This window comes from Triplophysa rosa, linkage group LG13, assembly GCF_024868665.1.
Source record: "Triplophysa rosa linkage group LG13, Trosa_1v2, whole genome shotgun sequence".
Taxonomy (NCBI): Eukaryota; Metazoa; Chordata; class Actinopteri; order Cypriniformes; family Nemacheilidae; genus Triplophysa; species Triplophysa rosa.
Window position 1 is genome coordinate 24,248,860 of NC_079902.1, and position 20,093 is coordinate 24,268,952.

Here is a 20,093-nt window from a genome sequence, read left to right on the forward strand (position 1 = left end):
TAGTTTGATGATTTGAGGTAGATATCAGTCAGAAGTGATAAACAAATCTTACAATCTTAACAGTTTTGTGAATGTTACACAAAAGTGTGGAAATGCTAAATCTGTATACATACTGAAAAGTACATGAGTACAAGTACAAGAAAGATAATGTTCAGAAATGTATTTGTGGACAAACACTGTACATTAACAATGAACCTGTGAGCATGGACAGAACAGATTCACAACAGTACATGAACACATTTTACTTCAGTGGTGTACGACACGAAACATCGATATGACAAACAATTCTATTCAAAAAGATGGAGTGCAATTATGACAAGTAAATATATATATATCATCTTATGAACGGACATTTATGTTGGCACAATGTTTCAAATCCATTTTCAATACAAATCCATATAACGGATCAAACATACTGTAGCTACATAAGGGCACAGATAGGTAACTGTGAAGACGTAGAACACAATGAATACAGTAAAAAAACTGGAAAAAAATCCTGCAGCAAGATTAGCAACATGTTGACCTAAAACACAAGACATCTAATGGCCAATTTATGGTTCTGCGTAGGACCTACGGCATAGCCTACGCAGAGCCGCGTACCCAGTGCGTACCCTACGCCGTAGCCTGACGCGCACCTCTCCAAAAATGTAACAACGCGTCAACTCAACGCGGACCCTACGCGGACCGCAAGCGCTGTGATTGGTCGGTTTGGCAGCATCGTACTTCCTTCTACGCATTTCTGGCGTCTTCTTCTCTGGCGTCTTCTTACGGCAAGTTCAGAGTCCACAAAAGAACAACATGGCGAGCATCGACATCTCTGGTTTCTAGCTTTTTGTTGAAGTGATTTAATTAAAAGTAACTGTTTTTCTACTTCGATCAGCTCCAACTCCGTTAAGATGCGATCAGCTTCCATCGCTTGCAAACACTAGCATACACACAAAACATCGGCGAAGAAGAGCAAACCCGTGAAAACACAAAGAGCCATCTAGCGTTTCGGCGGTGTAATTGCAGTACGACGCATACTCTCAACGCAGAACCATAAATGTTCACGACGGCGTCGTCTACGTACGTAGGCTACGCCGTAACTACGCACGACTATAACTTAAGCTTAAATGTCTCAAGAAGGTCTAGAAAAGACTTCAGTCGAAGGTAATATAGTGAAATAAAATGCGGCATAAATACAAGTTAAAAATGTTAAAATACAACTAGTTTAAAATGGCACTATAATTATAAACACTGGTACAGTTCTGATTTATGAGTCAATAATACTATACTCAATCAATATCAGTCAATACTAGACATTTAGCAGTTTTTCAGAAAGTCCTCTCACAACCAGTTCTATTACTCGATACTTTTGTCCCGTTACCTTTTTCAGTTTCATCTTCAATGAAGACTGTTTGCTGACTGGAACCTCCGTCTGTTCCTTCGAGTGATGGATCGAAGGTATCCACTTATAGTTCTTCAGGGTTTGGACGCCAACACTGACCATCTGAACTGAAGGATTTGGATGATTCAGAACCACAACAGGTTGGTTTGGACCAGGAAGCTTGACAAGCTGGTCTTCTTTCAGAGGAGTTAATCTCAGCTCACGATCTTTAGACAAAAAACGTTGAAAGTTCATTGAAACCGATGGCAACTTGTGTTTTCTGGTTTTTCCCTTTTTGTGTTTTTTACGAGGAGGTGCATGGCGGTTTTGGTCTTCAGGGAAGTCTCTTTTTAAGATCAACTTGATGGCTCCTTCATGACCACTGGACACATTCTGCTCGGTTAACTTGCAGTAGAGAACAGGTCGTGCCGTCAAACTCTCCTCCTGTGGTGGCGTCTCTGGAACCTTCTTGTTGGGTTCTAGCAGTGAACTTGGAATCCTCACCAAAGCCACTTTAGGATACATGAGGGAAGCTTGGCAACTGCGTTGATCAAGGTCATTTCCAGATTGAGACTCAGAATCTCGCTTGTCTTTATTTGAAATAGTCTTCTTGTTGGATGGCATGCACGCTGTCAGAGAGTTAGTCACATTTGTGTTGTCATTCAAATCTCTTGCATTAAGATTAGAACATTTTTCAAGCATGTTCTGTGTTGTATTCTCTTGACCACAAGTCTCAGTTGTTTTGGTGTTCTCAACAGTCTCAAGCTCTGTTTTGGATTCTTTGACCTCCGTATCTTCAACTTTGGGTTTCTCTTCAGTTTCTTCCTCCTTTTTAATGCTAATGCTACAGACCACTGACCGCTCCGTGCTTGGCACATTTTCTTTTGACGCTTTCATTGCTGCTGTCTTACTTTCATCATCTGAAATGACTTTCAACCCTCGCTGTAGCTTGAATAGTGGCCCATTGGTTTGCAAGGTGCTGTTGTTAAATTCCGACACTAATTGAGAGACACTTGCAGTGGATGTGGGTGTGGGACAAAGAGAAAACACTGATGAGATCACAGGAAGACCTTCAGAACTCACTTCTGTACCCTCACAAGCCGCCACAGAGGGTCTGAACGCTGGACTGTTGCTTTTCAGGTTCTGCTTGTTCGTGGTCTGAACTGCTGTGTCTGAGGAACGCTGAGGTTTGTGTTGAGTTTTTCTGACACTTTGAACATCAGAACATGTTGAAGGTGGCTGCTGTTTTACCGTCTGACAGGTTAAAGACATCGATGGACTGGCTGTAGACTCAGTGGCAACTTGACATTTGAATGACATGTCTTTTCCAGTAGCGACTGGTGTTGGTCCGTCCACAGTGTACTTCTGGTCTTGTGGGGTTCCATTAGGTGGGACAAGGCGAAGCTCCAGCTCACGAGTCCCGTTGACATTTTTCACCTCAACCAACTCAACCAAACAGCCAGCAGGAATATTGATCTCCTCTGGACAGGACACAGTCAAAGGCTTGTTGTGCTCAATGGGTTGGTTTAATGGTGCTAACAGTTCCACTTGAACGTTGGATAGTTGACTTGCCTTCTTTGCTGATGACCTTCTGAGAATTATGGGGGTTGTTCTCAGCCGACTGCTCTTTTCTGTAGTTTGTTCTCTCTGTGTGGAAACCACTGGACTTCTTTCAGAATGTTTGACCTGACTGTTGATGAGTGCCGCAGTCAAACTCTTTTTCTGTGATGTCAGACTGTTTGTCCCCGTTACGGACTGACTGACCCGATGATCAGTTTGGCCATTCTGAGTTGTAACGGTTCTCTGGGTTAATGCTCCCGACGGCATATTGAGAAGCGGTCTGAGTGGGCTGGTCATTTCAACGGGCAGTTGAACCTGGACTTTGGAAATGCTTTTGGAATGGATTGGCCTTTCAGGAACACCACTCCTCTGGCTTTTCAAAGGTGGTTCTGTACAACCAGATGCTTTCTGACTAGGCTTTTCTAAGGTTGGCTTGCTACAACCCACCTTTCCCACCTGACTATCCCCACTGACCAGAGAACTTGACAGATTTCCATTCTCTTGCCCAGATCTTGGAACCACCTGTAGAGTGTTGCCTAATGAGTGACTCGCACTGGAAGCGTAGCTGGGAGCTGCACCTGTGAACTGTGTCTGAGCAAGTGTTGTGTTGGCAACACATTGTCTTGTTGTGCTGCTGCAGGTCAAGTAGGAATGTCCACTGCTGGTTTTGCTAACAGTCTTGGAAATACTGGTTCTCGGTTGACTTCCGCTAAGGTATTCGACATGAGCGTTTCCTTTGGATTGAGAAGCTGTGCTGGGATTCATACAATGCTCAGTCCTTTCAGGCCAACCTGATGTTCTGTGAGTGTCAGTGACTGATGGGTGTCCACAGGATGGGGTGGTTTCATCAAAATTAGTAAAAAAACCTTTTTCCGCTGATCTCTTGTGTATACGCTGAATATGCTTCACCATATAATCTCTCCGCACAGCTCCATAGGAGCAGAAGCTACATCGATATGGGTACGAGCCTGTATGCAAGACGACGTGTTTCTGAGACTCTGTTATGGAGTAGGAAACATGGCTGCAGAGTGCACAAGAGAATGTCACCTCTTTATGATGAGACACATGCCTCTGGAACAGGTCCATGTCTTTGGTTGAAAACCGGCATTTTGCACAGCACAGACGATCATTGTCTTTAGTAGGTACAGCTTCATCTTTGCTCAAAAATGACATGAAACTTTGTTGTGAGCGCATGGTGAAACATTAGGGTGAGAACATTAGGTTAGTGATTCCAGTATGCATTGGATACATTCACAGCAATCAACATTTGCTGCAGCTTGAAGATCTTTTCTTTAGGGCCGATTACACTGAAGGTCAGCGAGTCAAGTGTTGAGTTTTAGAACACCTTTTAAACCTGCACAATGGAGAAAAGAAGAGGGTTTTAGGAAATTAGAAATAAACTTCAAGAAGAGTCAATAAAGTGTAGAGCAGTGCCAACGCCCAGCTTTGTAATTTTAACATCAGGTTAGCATAGATAAACTTTTGATTTAAATGAATTAATGTCAGTTTGTGTGCTTTGTAGTTTTATTTTTTACAAGACCGAGTTAGATGCAGACCTTTCGGAGAGACTGAAAATAAAAGATAATGCCGTGTCGTGCAGACTACAATGGATCTGAGAGTAATGTCAAAACACATGTGAGTAACAATGTTTTTACTATGTGTACCAAATTGCTTTTTCTGTTACATGTAGTATTTATACATTTTTGAAAATGTTGCAAAAAGTTTTCATATGTACTGTTGATTATGGGTACAACTCGGACAAACCAGACAACTCGGATTTCGGGTATTGCCGACCTCGTCTGGAACGGCAAACGAAGTCGGTTATCTGAACTCTGAGCTCGGGGCAGATCGATCAACCCCGACCTCAGCGAGACGCGTCATTTGACGTCACGGACCAGATGGTGACTAGCCCTTCGCAACCTTACGTGAACCGTAAACAAACTTTAAACTACTTTTACAACACGTAATATGCATGTAACATGAATGTTAATACATCCAGAAACTGTGAACAAATGCCTACGTTTGAATAGCTACTATATAATGATAACATAGACTGCTGTTACGTTCTGTAAGCATCTCATAGTGACATAACGTGGTAAAATGCTAATGTGACGCGTGGTTGACTGGAACCTATTGAGGTCGGAAGTCGGATATTTTATGACATAATATCCGAAATCCAAGTTGTCTGGAATGCAGCATTAGATGCCTCATTTGACGTGTGAGCAGCGTGTGCTCGTGTTTAAGAAGCAGAGCTGAAACAGCAGCGGCTGTTTCAATGCCATCCTTAAGCCGTGTGTCCACCGAGGCGTTTACGCCTGCGACCGGCGTGTTTTTTCAATTGTAAATGTGCCTAGGTGGACACAGCCCCTTATGCACCTATAGCTCGAATCTGTTAACGTGATTGGTTACAGGGTTATGATGTCGTAAAAAGAGGCAGTTTTAAACTGTATTTTTTTAAACTGTCTTTGGTAAACTGCAGTTTTATGGAGAAAATACTCTGCAATGGTTTAAAATTATAGATTAAAAACTTGAATTTCACCACAGGGGGACTTTAAGTCTTAAATGTGGGGCATCCGTCAAAACAAAGTGTTTTCGAGTCAGGTTTAAAAACAGCATGGAAAATACCTTATTACTTCCAAATTATGATGATTTCATGTAAATGAATTGGTTGACATTATAAAATAAATGCTATTCCTTGAAAGACATTTTTCTAAACCATTTCTATTTCAGAACAAAATGAGTGCTTTAAAATTAAAATAACCTTCAGAATCATTTGTACAGTTTTAGATTTTTTCTGCAGTTCATGAGGACAAGAATATCTCTGTTTTTAGACTAGAACCAGCTGACACCACTTCAGAAACTCAGTCCTGTCTGATCTCTTCACCACGAATTAAGTCAGGATCCTATTTGTCAGAGCTAAATCAAGCACTAAAGATCGTTTTTTGCAGTATGGAGATGAATGAACACGAAACAAAACAACAGCCCTTCGCAGCAGCCCTCAGGCATGCGCCGCTCACGTATTTCAAGATCTCCTGTGCGTGTACTCGACAAATGTGTCTCGAGCACAACCCGCAGCCGCCATGATGACCGAAGCGATTATAACAACAACTCGTTTTATACTAACCTTAAAAGCATGCTCTTCTTCAAAAAAACACCGAGCGATACGCTAAAATCTTCCATCCTTCAAACTATTCACTCCATCTTTGTCTGCACAATGTATTTTTTCTGCTGCTGTGAGTGCGCAGTATGGGTGCGGGGGCACGAGGCGCGTGACAAAAGACGAGAGCCTGATTGGCTGTTTGCCTCAGTAGAGCTCTACAGCTCACGCGCGCTCCCGCATTTTACAGCGATCTTGTTACGTCAAGAAAAATGTACACACACGCGTGATTAACGGTAGATTGTAGAGTATATGGCGGCTGTTTGCGGGTAATACTGTCGGTTTGAGTCATGTTTGACACTTTCGAACAAATGTTCGGTCAGTATAATGCTGTAACCATATCTAGTCACATGACCCTTCCTTTACGTAACAGGAAAACAACTGGTGTTTATTTTCAATTGAAATACTTTGATTTTGTATTTTAACCGTTTAATATCGGATGAGAACAATTCAGACAAGTAGTTCCTGTAAATGACCCACGAAGATGAGTACATAAAAGACACATTTTCTCTGGGGGATCTAAATCTTCCTGCATGTTTACATCTTTCGTAAACCTCACAAATGTGCAAAAGTGAATTCGAAATGTATCCATCTGAAAACTATGTGGCACTCTTTACTAATGAAACAAATAAACAACACTTGAATGAGTTATAGTACTAAAGTATACTTTCATATATTTTTACACGTGACGTGGGAACGTTTTATCATCTTAAGCTAGTTGTTTTTAGTGCAAAATCACTAGTGTCTCGTTCTTCTTTTGTAGTGGTTTTGGGTATTGTCCTTACCAGCCCTTAAAAGGACAATTGCAGCATTCTTTATTTGTTCCAACACGTGTCTGACGTTTCGGGTGGACTGAAGATCAGTGTCGAACCTACTGTTCCTCGTTTTTCTCACATTATTTTAGCGGTATTTTCGTCAAACGAACACATGGCATTCTATCATAACATAATAATGTACACTAAACATGGATCATCGTGATGAAACCAATGGCACGTCACATCTTATAGCCTCGTGTAGCACACGTACGGACGTATTTCACTGCAAACAATCATGAGCACTGAGCAGTCAAACTCAAAATGTGAACAAAATAATCGAACAACTAATCAAAAGACGGTCCTTTAAATCGTCGTGCATTTTCTCCAGCTAAACGTCACTTCCTGCTGGGCGTGTGAGCGAGACGAACGGTCTTTACCATATATAGGCAAAGCCGAGACGTGCCGCGCGCCGCCGCCTCTTCCGCGTTCAGGGATCAGCCGGTGACAGAAGTGCTGAGATCCGGACGGGCCCGTTTCACCTGCGTTCATTTCACTTACCGGAGGAAATAAGGCGATATGTCGTACGAGCTCAGTAAGTCTGATGCTGTGTCTGATCTCTACGAGCGCGAGCCTGTGTGTGTGTGTGTGTGTGTGTGTGTGTGTGTGTGTGTGTGTTCGCTGACTGAATGCAAACGTGTGGGCTAGTGTTGATGGTCATGCTAGTATAGTTGAGTTATTAACGATAATTGTGCTATAGTATGGTGTGGTTACTCGTTGCTCTGCTCATCGCACTCGCGCTGATGGATTCTCGTGAAGAAAGCAGCAGCAGTGCGCGCGCGCGCTCGTGTGTGTTTGTGTATGAGTTTGTGAGAGAGTGTGTGTGTTTATGAATGTCTGTGTGTTACTGCGCTGTTATATTACACAATGACACACACCTCATGTCTCAGTGAGTGTATTCAGCTGTGAATACTGTGATGATGCCATACTTCACCAGAAATTATGAAAAGATTTCTAATGTCATACTGTGATGTTTCTAGTGTACTCCAGCCTGATGTCACGGGTGTGTGGACTTCTCAACTGAATCTGTGCCCACAAAACTTTATTGATTGATTTATGAAATAAATGGAATCATTTGTTTTGGGTGTCTGCTAGCATTAAAAGTGTAGTACTGTGACCGTGTTTAATTCTGTTTCGTTTCCCTCAAATCAGCCGAGAATATGCCGGTTTTCTCAGCGCCTCTTCGTCATTTCATGAATTCAGAACTTTGTGATCTGACCGTTTGTGTTATTCTGCAGAGCGCGTGTTTGCCAGCCTGCCCCAAATGGAGAGGGGCGTGGCCAAAGTCCTGGGCGGAGACCCCAAAGGAAACAACTTCTTGTATACTAATGGAAAGAGTGTCATTATCAGGAATATTGACGTAAGTGTTATGATGAGCATTTGTTTCTAGGTGTTGATATCTTCACATGAGAGTTAATTGTTTAAGGTCGTGACGTTTTGTGTCGTTTTCAGAACCCTGCGATCGCAGACATCTACACTGAACATCCTCATCAGGTCATCGTAGCGAAATACGCCCCCACTGGGTTCTACATCGCGTCGGGCGGTGAGTCAGCGTGACATCTGCTGTTCGTCTGCAAGGTTGTGCGGCGTTTAAACGGGTTCTTCTTCTGCAGATGTGTCCGGGAAAATCCGGATCTGGGACACCACGCAGAAGGAGCATCTGCTGAAGTACGAGTATCAGCCGTTCGGAGGGAAGATCAAGGACATCGCCTGGACCGAAGACAGCAAGAGAATCGCCGTGGTGGGGGAGGGCCGAGAGAAGTGAGTGACCGATTTGGATTCTAGGAGCGTTTGGTCGGTGTCGGACAGAAATCTGATTGAACATTGTTGGCTGCGCAGGTTCGGGGCTGTGTTTCTCTGGGACACGGGTTCCTCGGTGGGAGAAATCGTGGGTCACAGTAAGATCATCAACAGCGTTGACATCAAGCAGACGCGGCCGTATCGTCTGGTGACGGGCAGCGACGACAACTGCACCACCTTCCTGGAGGGACCGCCCTTTAAATATAAATGCACCATAAGCGTGAGTTTGTCTGTGTCGTCCTCACACGTCAGGAGAGAACAAGCAGAATGAATCCAAGAGAGAGAAACACAACACTGTGTGCTGTGACTCCACCAGATTAACAGATTTCGGTGTTTTTGTGCAGAAAAGCTTATTATTGGTGATGTGTTTGTGTGTGCAGGATCACAGTCGGTTCGTCAACTCTGTGCGCTTTTCTCCTGATGGGAATCGTTACGCATCGGCCGGTGCAGACGGTCAGGTGAGAGTTTATATTTCAATGAGAAGAACATCTTTGTGTTTGGTCAGGGGTGGCATTTGCAATTCCGGGGAGGCCCGTTTGAAAGAAACAAATGGAGGCCCCCATTTATTTTATAAACGCTGTATTTAATATTTTTATATTTCGGCCAGTAAACGAGTTCTATCCACTCTGTATTTTATTTGTTTCAACGGAACTATTTTACAATCACTAAAAGATTCTTTTTTTTATAGAAATAAAGAAAATTTTGTTCAGTCGGACGCTAGATGAATTAAGCCGCGTCTGCTCTATAAGTGCGTGCTCTGCAGTCTTTTTTTTAAATCAGGCCCGTCAGGACGATGGCGGAGACAAAAGGGCAAGAGAAGGTTTGTTTGTATTTCGTTCGTTTAATATCAGGGAATTTGTCTTTGTTTTATTGTTGCATTTATTAAAATAACAATTATTTTCTTTTGTGTTGTAATGCTTATATTATTTTTATTCATAAAACTATGTTAAATATAAGCGGGTTTGTCATAGTTATGTTTTAACCCATAGATTATTTGTGAGGAATAAAAATGAGCAAACATTTTGAGCATAATTGTGTTAAAAGAAAGTGTAAGATGTAAATATCAAAAATGTTGTCAAAAGTTTATTAGTCGGTGGAGAAAATATTCATCCCTAAATAATAGGGATGTCCCGTTCACATAACGTTGCGTTTAATGCCATGGTGGCACATATTTCAATTTAAAATAACTCTTACAGGATTTCTAGTCACCATTCCATCAAACAGGAAAGTGTTTTACACAGTGTTGCAGTGATTATTATAAATGATTTGTCTGCACACCATTATTTTCCTAAAATTCATTTGCGCTTGTAATCTTTAATCAAAAACATTAAACTCCTCTCTTCCTCTCAATAACTCTTCACCACATGACGTCAGCAACAAAAAATAGGTAGGACTATTCACCTTTTTCTTGACGTCTCCAAGGAGGGCGCCATTACCGCGAGTGACTTCCTGTTAGATGCGCCGCACTTCCGTTTTGTATTTGTTACTATGTTAGAGGACATTTCTGTTAATGGTTAAAAATAAAGTTTCTCGAATAATTAATGCGGTAATAAGCTGTCACAACAGCCACAGAAAGCTCAGAAACGAGTGTTACCACGTGACACAACAAGAGCCTAAAGTAAATAACATTTAAAGACAACTCGGTCTTAGATCTGACTACTGCATTCTCTCTAAAACATCACAACATGTTTGTTTACTTCGTTATTTAAATTTACATTTAGTCATTTATCCAAGTCGCTTTTATCCAAAGCGACTTACAGAGAGTTCAGGGAGCAATAAGCGATATGTCATACAGGAGCAATAATACTGTACAACAGGTGCTAATACAAAGTTGCTAGTTTCAACAAAAGCCAGACCAATAACGTTACCTGTTGAGAGAAAGAGAGGGCTAGGTGTTTTTTTTACTTATTTGTCTGTCAAGTATTCACAGAAGAGATGGGTTTTAAGTAGTGTTTTGAATGTTGTGAGAGATTATTTACTTTCTTGTTATTGCATAGTACATCCCTATTAACACATGAAGCATACATCAAGGTCTAAGTGACATTATAATAATTTATTTTAATATCAAATGAAGTTTAAGTTTAATATTACAGTTATGCTGTATTCAAACATACGTATTCACATTGGATGACACAGGATATACACACCATTTAAAAGTATTTTGTTTGTAATGTATGTATTTAAGTGTATGTTTGGCCAAGTCCGCATTGTAGCTCTACAAACATGAGACTACTTTTGTGTCAATAAAAATGAACGCAAACTTTAAAAAAACGAACAAAAATATACAATGAGAAAGAAAAAAAAACACTTTGATAATGAAAACAATAAACTCAATTGCAAGAATGTGAAATGATTTTCAAATAAACTGCTGTTTTTCGTAACAATTTTCTAAGTTTTGTTTTTGCAAATAAAAGTTTTGAATTCGCTGCTAGATTTTTCATTTGCACTTTCCGAGTTCTCGTTCACGCTTCAAGTTTTCGTTTGCCTCTCTGGCACAAATCTCACGTGTAAGTGGGACTTATGGCCGCTATTGAGTTTATTGTTTACATTATCAAACTGTTTTTTTCTTTCTCATTGTGTGTTTTTGTTCATTTTTGTAAGTTTGCGTTCATTTTTATTGACACAAAAGTAATCCCATATACAAATAAAGGCACGTTTAACCACACAGCAGCTGTATCGCTACATGACATACCAGAACCAGTCACACTGAAGCATCCAGATGTCTCCAATACTGCGTTATTTTATAAAAGATCCTACGCGATGTGATCAGGTTTATTTTTATCTGGTGTGAGTATCAAAATCTTCCCGTTAGATTATGACTCCCTGTTAAGAACACTGGACTCGGTAACCTCCGCTTTAGAAATGTGAACTATTGAAGGTTATGGCAAAGAAATCGTCCAATGTTAACGCTGCGTAAAGTGTTTTTATACATTTAAAGCTCTTGGCCGTCTACATACATAAGACGACATATCAAATGTGCCTGCTGGCTGGAGTTTAATGCCATCATCCCAGTAGATGTCGCTGTCCAACTTCTTATGGTGAGAAACAAAGTTGTTTTTTACGGTCTAGGTTAAAAACTCATGCCCATGCGGCCCCTGTGAAATCATTAAGGCACTGCTCTTTGACATTATGTCTGTTTTAAATGACATAAAAGTATTATAACGTCCGTTTAAAAGCTTTCAAGCTAACTTGGTAATGCCAACTAATGGGATCAAGCGGCGAACCGGAAGTCTTAAGCATCAGCCCTACGAGCATTCGCAAGGCATAATGGGTAATTCCGAGCATTGCGAAAAACGTGGATACTCACTGTCCAATGGCCAGGCATTTTTAGCCCTCTCCTGCAGGCCCAACTTACAACAAACCAATCAAAAAGCGAAGGGCAATATAAAGCCCGCCCTACATTTTTTCTAATTTCAGAAGCCGTTTCACTCGGATACACGTCACGATACGGAAAAGAAGTCAATCGCAACTTCCGTTTCATGGTGACTTTAATGTTTATTTTTTAAATCATTTTGACGTCACTTTTCCCTCAAGTCCCTTTAACATTTCCTCCGGTGCATGCGTGGCGTGACGGCAGGGGAAAATGTTCTTTTTCGAGTGTAAGCGGAGGCCCTTCTGTGGTGAGGCGCGACTCAACTGAAACTGGTGAAACCTAGCAAAGGCCGCCCGCTACCGTGTGTGGAGCTTCTCTCTGTCTCTGTAGGAGTCATTCTGTGCGACTCATCTCTCTCCTGTTTCTCTTGTTTCAGATTCTGCTGTATGATGGGAAGACTGGGGAGAAGGTGGGCTCTCTGGGTGGAGAGAATGCTCATGCCGGTGGCATTTATGCTGTGAGTGTCAGTGCGTCTACGGCTCACAAACTCTGAAATAAAGAAGATGATGATGATGATGATGTTTGTCTCTCAGGTCAGCTGGAGTCCTGACAGCACGCAGCTCATCTCGGCGTCAGGAGATAAGACCGTTAAACTGTGGGATGTCGGCAGCGGGACGACAGTGACGACCTTTAACATGGGCGCTGATGTTCTGGATCAGCAGCTGGGCTGTCTGTGGCAGAAGAATCACCTGCTCAGTGTTTCTCTGTCCGGCTACATCAACTATCTGGACAGAAATAACCCTGACCGTCCGCTGCGCACCATTAAAGTGAGTGACGCGCGTTTGTGTGCCCTGACATTCCGATTGTCGGGTCTGCTGGGAATGTGGTTTATTTGCATGTGTTGTCAAAAGAAGTGATAGAACACACGCTGCAGAAATAGTGCAGACTGTGCAAGTCGCAGCGGTGAGGTTGTTGATGGTTTTGTGTGTTTTTGTGCAGGGCCACACTAAATCCATCCAGTGTCTCACGGTTCATAAGGCGGACGGACGATCCAACATCTATTCAGGCAGTCATGATGGACACATTAATATCCTTCATTTCTCTCGTGATTGAACGGTTAGATTGTGTTCTAATAATGTTGTGAGAGTGTTTGTCCTTGACATTGTGTGTGTGCACATTACTGGGACTCGGAGACCGGAGATAATGACGAGTTTCTGGGGAAGGGACATTCCAACCAGGTCTCCAGGATGGCCGTGGATGAGTCCGGTCGTCTGGTGTCCTGCAGCATGGACGATACGGTTCGCTACACTGACCTCAAGAAGAAAGAGTACAGGTGAGATCATCTGCCCTCCGTGAATGAATATGAACAATGGAAAATGTATATTTGTCAGTTTATTCTTATAACCATTGTTCAGGTCATTCAAATTCAAGTTGATTTGTTGTAGTTCAGTTCTTCTCTAAGGGTCTCTAGTTCACTATAAAATGAAAATGATGATGTCACTCACCCACATGTCATACAAGCCGTCCGTGAGTTATTTCTTCCGTGGGAAACAAATTGAGGCTTTTGAGGAAGTTTTCCAGACTTCTTTGCCATATAATGCACTTAAACGGGGGATGTTGGTCCAAATTTCAGTTTCATCGCAGCTTCAAACGGCTCTACACGACACCAGCCGATGAATAAGTGTGTTGTCCAGCCAAACCATTAGTCACTTTCCAAGAAAACGAAAAAATATATACTTTTTAAACAAATACACAGCTAGCTCTGCCTCGGAGTGCCTCCATGTAGCGCGTCCACGACGTCAGGTACTCTGTAATCACGTTGGAAAGGGCACGCGTCACGTGACGTAAGCGGAAGTTCCGACCCAGCGTTTACAAGTGTGAAGAAAGAAGACCGTTCAAAAGTTCTTGGATGTTGAATGACACGTTATATGTCTTTGTGCAAGATTAGTGTTTCAAATAGTCCATTCATGTGCATGTCATGGATGTTTTAATCTTTTGAAATCTTCATCACGCGTGACCTTTCAAACGTGTTTACGTAATATGGAAGTCGTGGACGTGCTCGCAGAGGCAGTTTAAAAAGTATATAATTGTTTAGTTTTCTTGGAAAGTGACTAATGGTTTGGCTGGACAACACACTTATTCATCGGCTGGTGTCGTGTAGAGCCGTTTGAAGCTGCGATGAAACTGAAATTTGGACCTTAACCAACAGCCCGCCGGTTAAGTGCATTATATGGAGAAGAAACCTGGAAAGCTTCCTCAAAAGCCTCAGTTTGTTTCCCACGGAAGAAATAAACACACGGGTGGCTTGTATGACATGTGGGTGAGTGCATCATCATGGCATTTTCAGTTTATAGTGAACTACTCCTTTACATTCTGACTTTAAAAATAAAACAGACTTTTTTTAGGGTAGCTTTTATGCGATTTATGTGCGTATATAGTTTAGCTTTGTATTGTTTGTCTGTTTTTATTCTTATCTGTTCTTTGTTTGTTTCTATCTTGTTGTTATTTTCCTTGAAATTTATTATAATTGTGAATTTCTATTTCTATTACTTTTACTTTTTTTCTTTTTCTTATGTAAAGCGCTTTGAGATGCTACTTTTAAAGGCGCTATGTAAAAAAAGTTATAAAATTCTACGTAAATGTTTGTGAGATGTGATGATGTTGAGTTTAATGCTGTGGGTGTGCTTTGGTTTGCTTGTTACCCTAAAGCAGTGGTCACCAACCTTTTTGAGCCTAAGATCCCCGACGTCAGAATTGATGAAAGGCAAGATCTACCATTCAAAAAGTTGAAAATAAAAACAGCCCAGATTGAACCTCCTGCTTGAGGCCTTTTATTTAGTCTATAATTGTGGGTCTATTTGAATTACCTGAAATTCTTTGTTCCACTTTTCAGATGCAACTAAGCAAACTCTGTAACATGTAGAGTTGCCACTTTCAGTGTGCCAAAATGAGGTGAAAAACACCAATTAAAACACCAGTTCAAGAACTTTAATTCAAACATGACAGCTTGACATTAAAATGAGGTTAAGAATAAGTTTAACAAGACCCTAATTATATAGGTATTTACTGTATAAAAATTTGTTCTTTATGATGCATTTATTTAGTTTTCTTTTATTAAGTAAATACATCATATAGATGGAAATGTTATAAATAGGCCCTAATAATAACAACAACGTTAATTATTTATTTTAAATCATTTATCTATTTACTTTACCCGTCTAATAATGTCTTGGTAATAAGTATCTGTTTCATAAAATAGCTAAAGGTAGTAGGATGGAATGGGCTATCATATTAGGCTAATTGAAAACATAAATAGGATATCAGCAGATGTCATCTCCCGCATGAGATAGTACTGGTGCAGTTTACCATCACTGACAGACCAGCGGATCATTCACTATTACAACTTTGTGAATAGACCGATGTTGTCTTTCAGACAAGCTCAACATTAAAATGCGACGCTTTCTCACCATATCCCGTTGCTCACACTCGTAAGTTACATTCGCTGAAGACAGAGAGCCGCGATTCCAGATACGCCGACAGTATGAAACCGCGGCGCTTGCTTGCGCATCCAGTGTAAAAGCACAAAAACGCCAACGAACAAGTGACATTTTTATGTCATATGAATAAACTGTTTTTAAGCGTAATGCACCGCAACAGTATAGTGACCTCCAAATGACAGTTACGCCAATGCATGCGCGAGTCATTTTGCGTTTGATCACTGACCACCGACATTAGAAACACTGAAGAGCGATCACACGCAGTCGCGCATCACAATGAAATGTGATTAATGATAACGGTCGCATTAAAAACTCACGCAGGGAATCATTATTTAAACAGCCGTGAAAAGATTAATGCAGAACTTAAAAACATACAACCGCTGAATGAAGAGAAAGAGAGATGCACTTGCAAACCTGGACATTGATCAGGCACAATATATTTGTCTCTCCATTTTCGTATTAGCCTACTTTTGGGGATCGACAAGTAACGTCTCAAAGATCGACCAGTCGATCGCGATCGACGGGTTGGCGACCACTGCTCTAATGGGATCAGATCAGATCAGATCAGATCATGTGCACTGTTGAAGCTGATACTCAAAACACGTTCTGTTATTTTTGTGTGTTAGTGCATCTGATGTGATAAAAATGGACATGCAGCCGAAGTGTGTAAGCGTTGGTCCGGGAGGTCTCGCTGTCACTGCGTGTATTGGGCAGGTACAGAACTGACATCACACAACATGTGCTGTCATATATGTGTAACAACACGGAATAAAGGCAGGTTGTTTTGTGCAGCTGGTTCTGTTGAAAGACAAGAAGAAGCTCTTCACTCTGGACGGTCTCGGGTACGAGCCAGAAGCTGTCGCTTGTCAACCCGGAGGTGGAACTGTGGCTGTGGGCGGAGCTGTAAGTGACCAATCACACGTCTTGAAACTGTCTGGTCCACTGCGGTTAGGTGCGTTTCAGTGTTTACATCTGCTCGGGTAGGTTCACAGGGTTGTTTTTCTTTGATCCGTTGCTGTAGGATGCAAAGGTGCACCTGTACTCTGTTCAGGGAAACACCCTGAAGGATGATGGGAAGGTTCTGGATGTTCAGGGGCCTGTGACGGACATGTCGTACTCTTGGGACGGGGCGTTCCTCGCAGTCACGGATGAGAAGAAGGTTGTCAGTGTGTTCACTGTCGCTGACGGATACATGGTAAATCAGACTGATCAGCTGTATTAGTTTTGTGTTTTTCTAACAATCTAAATCTGAAGTGAAGTTTTATAATAAGAACTTTGATCGCTAGCTTTGCAGCAGTCCTGATTCTGGGTGTATTTTTTGTTGTGTATTGTTTTCCTAACCAACATTACAACACCGCAGATAAAAAGGCAGACAATCACACCAAGCATTAAGAATGACCAAACAAGGCCAGTCTGTGGTTTACTGGCCCATCTGAAACGCCACCGCTGTCTTTTATGATCCAACATAACATGTGATAATCTCAGAGCTCTAGAAAGATTTGAAAGGGCATTTCGGTTTCTGAAAGCTGACTTGAAATTCATGTTTTAGTGAAGAGATTAGATGATGTCTCAAGTTTGATGAATGTTTGTGTTTAAGGAGAAGAATGAGTTTTACGGACATCACGCGAAGGTGGTCTGTTTGGCCTGGTCACCTGACAATGAACACTTTGCCACCGGTGGAATGGACATGATGGTTTATGTGTGGACGGTCAGTAATCCTGACAAGAGGATCAAAATCCCAGGTAACACACACAGTGTAGTTTACCTTGAAAAAGTACGTATTGCTATTTTTTTTTCTGTGGAACGCAAAAATGTTTTGCAGAATTACTTCAATGTTTTTTGGCATGTTCTGATCACTGATTCTCCTTGTTCATTGAAGAAAGTCAAATCTTTCATCCGTTTCTGTATTTGTCAGAACTGATGTGTTTCACAATGTTATTGGTTGTGTATTGATATGAAATCTGTTTGTGTTTGTGTGGCAGACTCTCATCGCCTGCATCACGTCAGTGGCCTGGCGTGGCTCAATCCAAACACGCTCGTCACGACCTCTCACGACTCCTGTGTGAAACAGTGGACCTTAAAAATCTAAACTCACGCACAAGATCTCAGGATCAACAGGAAAAGAGACCACGTCTCTCTCTCTCTCTCACTCTCTCTCTCTCTCTCTCTCTCTCTCTCTCTCTCTCTCTCTTTATGGCTTTTTGTCTAGTGTCTGTCCGTATGTCACTGCTGCCATGTGCGTTTCACACGCGGTTTAGAAGCTCCTAAGTAATTCAGCTAATAAACAAACACACAATGGAAAGATGTTGTGTATCGCTGCACAGATAGACAGACATGAACTCAGAAACACTGAAGCACTTGATCTTCCAATCTGACCGGAAACTCTGTCATTGTGACATTCCAGAAGCAGGGATCAGGGATTCATCGCCCGGCCGGGAGTTCTCGAAACCTAATGTGACCGTGTGTTCCAGGAGCTCTGTGGCGGACGTCTCCTCGCCTGTGTGTGTGTGTGTGTGTGTTGAGAGGGTGTAAGGGAGCAATAATCATGAGAAATAAACAGCAGAACGTGTCGGAGCTGGTGTAACAATAGCTATATCTCCTCTAACCCTCACATGTTGTTTATTTACGGTTTATGTTCGAATTTCTCTGGTTCATTTTTCATTGAGTGGATGTGATTCATAATTATATTATTAATGATAATAAAACACTTTTTATGCAACTTCTGGTCACCTTTAAATTATTTTATTTATTCTCTCTCATAGGTTTGTAAATCTGTATGTGACTATATCTTAAGTGAAACACAAAAGAAGATTTTGTGTTCATACAATGCAAGTCAATGAGGTTCAATGTTGTTTGATTATCAACATTATTCAAAATATCTTCTTATGTGTTGTGAAGAAGAAACTCATACAGGTTTCACAGGACATGAGTAAATAGTTTAACTATCCCTTAAAGTCCCCGTGAACCGGAAGTTACGATAGTTTTTACTTCCGTATTCTGACACATTTCCGAGTGAAAAGGAATTTCAAAGGAGGAAATTAGAGGGCGTGGCTTGCGTTTTTCACTGCCAATTGATTGGATGTGTAAAAACATCTGTTGCATTTTAAAATGAAACTGGCAGCAGACTGACATTTGAAGGGGAGGAGTTAACGGATGCTCCGCCCAAGCCATCTAATTTACGTCATTTGATGAATAGTCATTTAAGGGCGGAAGTGCATTTACAGATTTTAACTGAAGATTATGAGGGTACATGAATTTAAAAAGAAAATGACCCACATTGATAAACTATGTACAATAAACGATGCAAGATTTCATGAAAAAATAAGAATTGTCATTTTTAATTTCACTAGGACTTTAAATGATGTTTAGCGTAAAGTTAATGTTTTATATCTTGGCGTTTTACTTTGATTGTAATTTCCATGTATGAACCCAGATGCATAATACTCAACTCAACTTTATTTATATAGCGCTTTTACAATTTTCATTGTTACAAAGCAGCTGTTCAGACATATTGACTATAAGCAAAACAATTAAAGTTGTACCTGCAAAAACAAGAAAAAGGTGAAAACAAAGAAGACAGATATACCCACGTACAAAACACTCCACACACACAATATGCACACGTACTAACACACGGACGCGCACGCACACACACACACACACACACACACACACACACACACACAGTACACAGACAAGTATGCGCACACACGCTCAGTGAGAGCACACATTTAAGATAAAGGAGAGAGAAGCACAGGTCAAATATAACGGACTATAAATTCCTATATGCAATGTTAATTAAGTAAAACTTTAAAATTCTAAAGCAGCCCCCCCGGACAGGCAGATGCAAAACAGTATGCAAACGGTGGCGAGGAACCCAAAACTCTAATGGAGAAAAAAAACCTCAGGAGAACCCAGGCCCAACCAGGGGATTCCAGTTCCCCTCTGGCAATATATACGTCTATTAATTAATTGTACAAGGGAAGTTTTTTGCTAAATATCTTGCCGTCTATTGACCCACAGTGCAAACAGTAATTAATTTGACAACTGTGTTTTAATAAAGTTTATGAATGACGTGACTGTGACGCGTCGATGACAAAAAAGAAGCACCTGCGCAGCGCGAGAGCGGGAAAACAGCGGGAGTCTCTACTCAAACACCGACGAGCATTATGTATAAAAGTCATTATAAATCGGAATATGAGAGGCTTTCATAATAAACACAATTGTTACCCTAAAACTCACTCAACGAAGTAACCTTTTAAAAGTTTGTCCTTTAAAACGCAAAGAGAACAATGAGAAACATCTGAGGGATTTCGCAGACATGAGTCTGTGTTCAGGTGGAGAAACGAAGCTATCGGGATTGTAAAGGTAAACGCGTTTATATTTTCTTTATTCAAAACATTGTTAAGCTTTGTTGACAGACGTGAAAATACAAGTGAAGCTGCAGAAACATAAAGGTTTTAATGTCTCGGGTCAGTTTGTGAAAGTCGAATGAGGCCAGCAGAGGGCAGCATTCACCTCTACTGTCAAATCTCATTCGTTTACTACAAATATTCATAATACTCTCAATTATTACTGTCAATTGTGT

The 20,093-nt window shown here is 41.2% G+C and overlaps 2 protein-coding genes across 2 annotated transcripts; one reads left to right on the forward strand and one right to left on the reverse strand.

Annotated features, from left to right (window-relative positions):
• Positions 1–1,292: 1,292 nt before the first annotated feature.
• LOC130563425 (zinc finger protein 518B) lies at positions 1,293–7,175 on the reverse strand. The gene is made up of 2 exons (XM_057348916.1): positions 6,051–7,175; positions 1,293–4,280 (listed from the first exon to the last, which is right to left on the reverse strand). Exon 2 carries the CDS (start codon positions 4,118–4,120, stop codon positions 1,295–1,297), a length of 2,826 nt encoding a protein of 941 aa, XP_057204899.1. The 5' UTR covers positions 4,121–4,280; positions 6,051–7,175; the 3' UTR covers positions 1,293–1,294.
• Positions 7,176–7,299: 124 nt separating this feature from the next.
• Positions 7,300–18,224, forward strand: wdr1 (WD repeat domain 1). Its single transcript, XM_057348919.1, has 15 exons — positions 7,300–7,430; positions 8,134–8,255; positions 8,348–8,438; positions 8,509–8,656; positions 8,735–8,915; positions 9,076–9,153; positions 12,445–12,525; positions 12,602–12,835; positions 13,008–13,095; positions 13,185–13,341; positions 16,132–16,219; positions 16,298–16,408; positions 16,527–16,700; positions 17,103–17,247; positions 17,488–18,224. Exons 1-15 carry the CDS (start codon positions 7,415–7,417, stop codon positions 17,592–17,594), a joined length of 1,821 nt encoding a protein of 606 aa, XP_057204902.1. The 5' UTR covers positions 7,300–7,414; the 3' UTR covers positions 17,595–18,224.
• Positions 18,225–20,093: the final 1,869 nt, after the last annotated feature.